This window comes from Sorghum bicolor, chromosome 9 (assembly GCF_000003195.3).
Source record: "Sorghum bicolor cultivar BTx623 chromosome 9, Sorghum_bicolor_NCBIv3, whole genome shotgun sequence".
Taxonomy (NCBI): Eukaryota; Viridiplantae; Streptophyta; class Magnoliopsida; order Poales; family Poaceae; genus Sorghum; species Sorghum bicolor.
In genome coordinates this window covers 2185913-2193057 of record NC_012878.2, presented here as the reverse complement: position 1 = coordinate 2193057, position 7145 = coordinate 2185913, and the positions used below count along the sequence as shown (strand labels likewise).

The 7145-nt window shown below is 40.8% G+C and overlaps 1 protein-coding gene across 1 annotated transcript; it reads left to right on the top strand.

Annotated features, from left to right (window-relative positions):
* On the top strand, positions 972–1433 carry LOC8068152 (scopoletin glucosyltransferase). The gene has a single exon (XM_021447550.1). It carries the CDS (start codon positions 972–974, stop codon positions 1431–1433), a length of 462 nt encoding a protein of 153 aa, XP_021303225.1.

Here is a 7145-nt window from a genome sequence, read left to right as displayed (position 1 = left end):
TACTCCTTCCGCTATGTAATATAGTGCTTTGAAATTTGTTATGAAACATAAGAGCTTCGAGAGAGAGAAAAAAAATATAATGTTTACTTAATAGAAATACTTGATTATATATATGGGAACTAAGTCCGCCGTTAATCATTGGTAAGAGAATAGGATTTCCATAAACTAGGAAGTTATTACAAGTGATTGATGCATGCCTCTATTAATTACACTCTTCTTTGTTTTGTTTGAGAATAACTAGAATGTGCTATGTTTCAGGATGGAGGGAGTGTAGACTCTATAATAATAATAAGTGGCGGAGATAGGAGCAACTTTTACGAATGGCTAATGAAAAAAGTCTACTTAGCCCCAAGTATTGACCCATGTCTAATCGAGGCCCCCAACTACAAAACCACATAACCTACACTCTAAAGTTTGTAAAACAGGGCAACGAACCCCAGGGCGGTTTCGCTGACGTGGCGTCTAGCGTGTCACTGGTATTGACACGGTGGCGCGGTGGATGTGGCTAGCTAGTGGGTCCCACACGTCAGGCATGCTATCCCCTCAAGAACTCCGTCGCCTCCCCTTCGCGTCTTCGCGTGTCACCTCGCCCGCCTCTTCGCGTCTCGCGACGCCGACGCCACGCTCGTCCTCACACGCGCAACACCGCAAGGCTCGATGGCCCCGTCGCCCGCGCGGACGCCGTGAGCCTCTGCATCCGTATCACCACGCTCACGCTGCCCGCAGAGGCCGCCGGGCTCACGGGTGGTCACGAGAGCGCCGACGACCTTCCCAACCGCATTCATCGGCACGGGGTGCTTCGCGCTCTCGGTGCAGCCTGCTCTGCTGCTCCACAGCCCACCACAGAATGACATGGCGTCCGACACAGAGTCATTCCTCGTTCCCGGCCTCCCCGACTTGGTGCGACTCACCACATCGAGGGTCGCCGAGGCGATGCTCTCGAGGCGGACTCACGTGAGTTCTTGAACCGCATGTTCGACGCCGAGCACGCCACGACTGGGTGGGTCGTCAACTTGTTCGCTGACCTCAAGCAAAGGTACATCGAACACAACGAGAAGGACACGGGGAAGCAGGTGTTCACCGTCGGGCCGGTCTGCCTTGTCAACGACGACGACAACGACACCCTGGAGCGTGGCCACACCGGGGAGGCTGATACGACCGCCGAGGCCATGCGCGTGCTGAGGTGGCTGGACACGAAACCAGCTTGGTCTGTGGTCTACGTCTGCTTCAGTAGCCTCACCCGGTTCCCACGGGATCAGGTTGTGGAGCTCGGTATGGGTCTCGCCGACTCCGGCGCGAACTTCGTGTGGGTGGTCAGGGACAAGAACGCGACGCCGCCGCTCCCGGACATCGACGACACGGTGCCGGGCCACGGGCTTGTGGTCGGGGGGTGGGCCTCGCAGGTGGCTGTGCTGCGGTGGGCGCGTTTGTGACACACTGCGGGTGGGGCACAGTGACCGAGGCAGCGGCGGCGGGCGTCCCGATGGTGGCGTGGCCGGTGTTTGCAGAGTAGTTCTACAACGAGGTGCTGGTGGTGGGGCTCACGGGCACGAGCATCTCCATGGGCGCAGAGAGGGGGGTATGTGTGGGGAGGCGAGGCGCTGGGCGGGGTGGTGGTGGGCAGGGAGGCAGTGGGCTGACATGTGAGACCCACCGGCTAGCCACATCCACCACGCCACCGTGTCAATACCAATGACAGGCTGGACGCTACGTCGGTAAAACCGCCCTCCCAAACCGTCCAGGGGTTCGTTGCCCTGTTTTACAAACTTTAGAGTGTAGGTTATCGAGTTTTGTAATTGGGGAGTCTAGGTTAGACACAGGTCAATACTTCAGGGGTAAGTAGACTTTTTCTAATGGCTAATTTTTCTTATGCTGATCAATGTGTACACAAATGTCGGAGCAATTAGCCACTTACAAATTTCATGCTAACTAATACCTAAAAATGTAACAAAAAAAGCAAGTAGACTATTAAGTATCCAAAAAATTTCATTTAAATAGTTACTGTATAGGCTATATAGCAAATAGTTCTAAAGATTAGTATGAAAATTACAAAAAAATAAAAAGTAATTAAACTTTGATTTTTAGTATTTCTTAGACTGCGGCAAGAGGAGGCCAAGGCCCAAGTTCGTCTGGCCTTAGCTCCGTGTTTTCGTGGGGATTTTTTGTCCCCACTGTTCAAAACTATTATGTGTTAGAAACAGTATAGATAAGTTATATCCCTACAAACTCATTATAATTAATAAAACATTCATCATATTTCTCCATCTATACTATATATGTCATATTAGCTTATTTATTGTCGATAAAATTCTAATGCAACCCCACTGAAACTGGTCTAGTAGCCATAGAATATCCACTCCCTTGCCATGAAAATTAACCCCCTGCTGCTATTACCAAAAGTAATATAACATAACTCACTAAATCAATATCTAAATTACCTCCCTAGTTTTTACTGTTTTCTTAGTAAATAGTAAACGCTAGTGCTAACTTTTTTTTTTGAAACAAGTGCTAACTATTCATATTGTCTTGGTTTAGCACTCTTGGCCCATCCTAGTTGGCACTTCAAGCTTTACCGTAGATCTGAGCATCAGCATACACTTAAACGAGTAAACGACCGTTTATGCCATAGTAACGAAGAGTGCATTGTATGACTTAGGACTTGTTTAGTTGATGACCAAAATTTACCATGCCAAACAAAAATACAAACGAAAAAATTTGAATGAAAGACAAATCACACAAGCTTTTAACAATGGTAGCAACTAATAAAATCAAAATCTCAAGATGTTACGACTTACGAGGCACAAGACTCCTTCCATTTCAATTTTTTTATCATGTATTTAACATACGCCATATCTAAATATATAATAAAAATAATATATCTAGAAAAGTCAAAACTCTTATAATTTAGGCCTTGTTTAGTTCAACCTGAAAACTAAAAAGTTTTTAAGATTCTCCGTCACATCGAATTTTGCGGCACATGCATGAAGTATTAAATATAGACGAAAACAAAAACTAATTACACAGTTTGTCTATAAATCGCGAGATGAATCTTTTGATCCTAATTAGTCTATGATTGGACAATATTTATCACAAACAGACGAAAGTGTTACAGTAGCGAAATCAAAAAAAAAAATCACATCTACACAAGGCCTTAGAGGAGTACATGTTAATGGCACACAAAAAAAAACCAATATTTTTGGTCAAAATTTGGGCACCGGTTATACGAAAAATGGATGACCCACTTGCCGTGCATCGACCGGCGACGAACTATACGCGATTGCATTGACCTTCCGTTTTCAGTAGTCTGTAGCATTAAAATCCGTGCGCATCAGGGCCGAAAGCAGCTAGACTACACATCGCCACCAGTAGTAGTCCTGTTCCGTCTAACTGACTGTTCATACCCTTCTTTATTTCCATGTGTACACGTCCACGTACACTTACGCAGGTACACACGTTTCGTGCCTAGAATTGATTATTTAATAAAACATGCTTTTCTTACTGATTGTGACATTTTGGGTTGCAACACTAGCACGGAATAGTCTTGAAGCATAATTTAATCTATAAAGGATTTTTTTAAAAAATATTTTCTTATGAATCAGAATCTAATCTACCAGCCAAACGATTTTATGAAGTGATTTTGATTTATCATGAGAAATATTTCCTGAGAGAATCTAGATCCAAAGCATTTCTACAAAAATCTGTCAAACATACCAGAAGTGAATGATTGTTTTTCTATTCGGTTCATCGAATCTTGTATTGAATATTCGAGATCTATGAGAAGGCCTTTAATTTCATTATTAAGTACTCACTACACCAGAAAAAGGCCTCTATTTTTTATCATCGATAGTATATCACCGCCGGTCCGTGGCTTCAATCGGTTGTGATAGACTATTATTGTCAGTTCGTGGCTTGAAGCACTAGTGATAGATTATTTTGCACAAAACAAATTCATAAATTGTGCATATGGTGTAGAATCAAAATATTTTTTTAGTAAATTTCAAAACTCTAAGAAACATAATTTTGGAGTATAAATGATTTCAAAGGAAAAGTTATCAACTAAAAGTCGTAGATCTGTAAAAGCTCTAAAACTTTGATACATAGCTTTGTTTTCATCCGATATTAGTATGTTACATGCTAGCTTCAAAAAACTAACTAGACATAGATCTCAAGTTAAATGTCAATACACATTCTCTAATCCATAACAACTCAAAACTAAACCTTTTGTTGGAAAAATGCACCAAGGAGCCGTATTTCATTCCACAAACATGTCAAGTGAGCATTTGTGTCTACAAAATACAATTTCTAACTAACAAGCCCACAATGGGTCCATTGCATAATTTGCATTGGTGGTCACCAGAAAATGAACATTTTTACTTGGCGGTTAAAAGAAGAGGTGAACTAGCACTGCGTCCATTTCTCAATATATATATATATATATATATATATATATATATATATATATATATATATATATATATATATGAAGTATGTATTAATTAGTTTGTCTCAAATATAATATATTTAATGCCTTTTTTTGTGGTCACAGTATTAATTGCAGAGGTCGCCCACAAGATATTGTCTGCTCTAATTTCTAGCTAGCTAGCTAGGCCGGCAAGGTCGATCAGAAAGCAATCCGCGACCAATCGACTATATATACTATATTCTTTTACATAATATAAGGGGTCACGTGCACTGTTCACGTGTCTTATTCTCGTCCGCTTCATTGCCGAATATGCTACAACACTAAATAAAATGCTCCCTCCATCTTAGTACATAATATAAGGCGTAACTATACTTTTTGCTTATGTCTTGTAATATAAGACATGCTCTTTCACAAACATAAAAACAGTACTGCTAGTGTTATGAGAGAAATTAAATACGTTTTTGATCTATATACCGGGACAGAGAGAGTATATATATATGAGGATTCCTCTGCATGCGGGTAAAAGAAGAACGAAGATACTGATCGAGATATCGAGCTGCTGGTATACTAGAACAAGCCTGCTACTAGTAGCTTGCATACACATGAGATGCCTTCATGGGGTGATGGGGATTAATCCGGCGGCCGGCGGCGAGCGAGAAACCTAGGCACAGCATAGGTAACTCCGACAGAGTCCGATGTCGGACCGGCCGGCGGTGCATGGTGAATATAAAGCTAGCTTATCCTATCTGTCCGATCCGGCCGGGCAAGTGGCCTCGCAACTTGTTGGTACTACACAGAGGATCAGAGAGGATATATATGCATGGCAGCTCCGGCGGCATCTCTCACTTAATTGCTGGTACCAGCTGCCTGCCTTCGAGATCCAGACCCAGCAGAGCTCTATTTATTTGCTACTTCCTCTCTCATATAGGCCTTTTGTTTAGTTCCAAAAAATTTTGAAAAATCGACACTGTAGCACTTCGTTTGTATTTGACAAATATTGTTCAATCATGGACTAACTAGGTTTAAAAGATTCGTCTCGTCAATTCCGACCAAACTGTGCAATTAGTTTTTATTTTTGTCTATATTTAATACTTCATGCATGCGTCTAAAGATTCGATGTGACGGGGAATCTAAAAAATTTTATAGAATTTTTTGGGAAGTAAACAAGGCCAAGTAGAAAGTAAATATAAGTCGGATTAGCCAGACCTAATGGAACTTTGAAATGAGTTTTATTCTAATTTAATGATGTAATACAGTACGTATTAGTAATCACTGGTAGAGAAAAGAATATCATATCAACATATTATTCCTGGTTAGAATTGAGTCCGGGACTAGTGGGACTGGAGGATGTGTTATCTACTTAGAGAGTGTTTGGTTGGGGGTATTAAAGTTTAACAGCTGTAGTATTTTTGTTTTATTCAGCAATTAGTGTCCAGTTATGAACTAACTAGGCTTAAAAGATTCATCTCGCAAGTTGCTCTTTTGCTATATTTTTAGTTTCGTAAATAGTTTATATTTAGTACTTCATACATGTGTCCAAACATTCAATGTTAACATGAGTTAAACTTTACCCGAAAAAACTAAACGGGGCCTTAGAATAGTTATCTACTCTAAAATGGATGTGTTATTATAAATTTGACAACAATGATGAACTAGAGATTTTATATAATTTGTCGTTAAATCAGAATAGTTTCATTTAGAACAGATCTAATACGCAGTGGAGCCGTATTTTTCTAACCAAATCGGATGAACTAAATAAAATACTAGGTAGATAATGCATGTTGTAGGTGCAGCTAATGGAGCATATGTATGCATGTATGTATATCTCCGTTCTTAATTAAATTATAAGTTGTTATTTTTTCTAGGTTCATAATTTTTTACTAACTCTTAAAATAATACTCCTATATATATTTATCTGCTTAACAAAAAACTATATATGTACACTAGAATAACAGATACTAAGGGATTATGTATATTTATTTATAAAATACTTAGATGAGGAAGTACACGCTGTATATATATACGTGCGTACAGATCGAAAACGAGAACAAGGAAGGCATCATGTGATCCGGTGCGGCGAGCGAGGTGCGTGCTCCTCGTGGTGCATTACAAATTTAGGACGACTGCACGGCAACGCATCGCATCGCATCGCATGGGGGAACAATTAAAAAATTGCATAAACACGCAGCTGATATTGAGCCACGTCGTCGATCAGGTCGTCGTATATCGGATCGTCGTCAACACGTCGCATGATCCATATATATTCTTTTTTGACAACCTTGCATTGCTTGCAATATACTCACATCACTAAACACATGTACTTTGATTACCATTAACACTTTTGTTCCGATAAGCATATATAGTAAAAGTATAAACTCGGACTGCGGGGAATAATAGCATACATCCCTTGAAAATTTTACACTAAGGCCTTGTTTAGTGCTAAATTTTTTTTTACAAAATAGATACCGTAGTATTTTCGTTTGTATTTGATAAATATTGTTCAATCATAGACTAACTAGAACCTTGTTTAGTTCACTCCAAAAAACCAAAAACTTTTCAAGATTCCCCGTCACATCGAATCTTGCGGCACGTGCATAGATAATGAAATATAGTCAAAAATAAAAACTAATTAAATAGTGCATAGATAATGAATCTTGCGGCACCGCCGTGCGCGTGCACGGCCAGCATGGAGGGCGGCGTGGCGGGCAGCCGGCTGACCTGG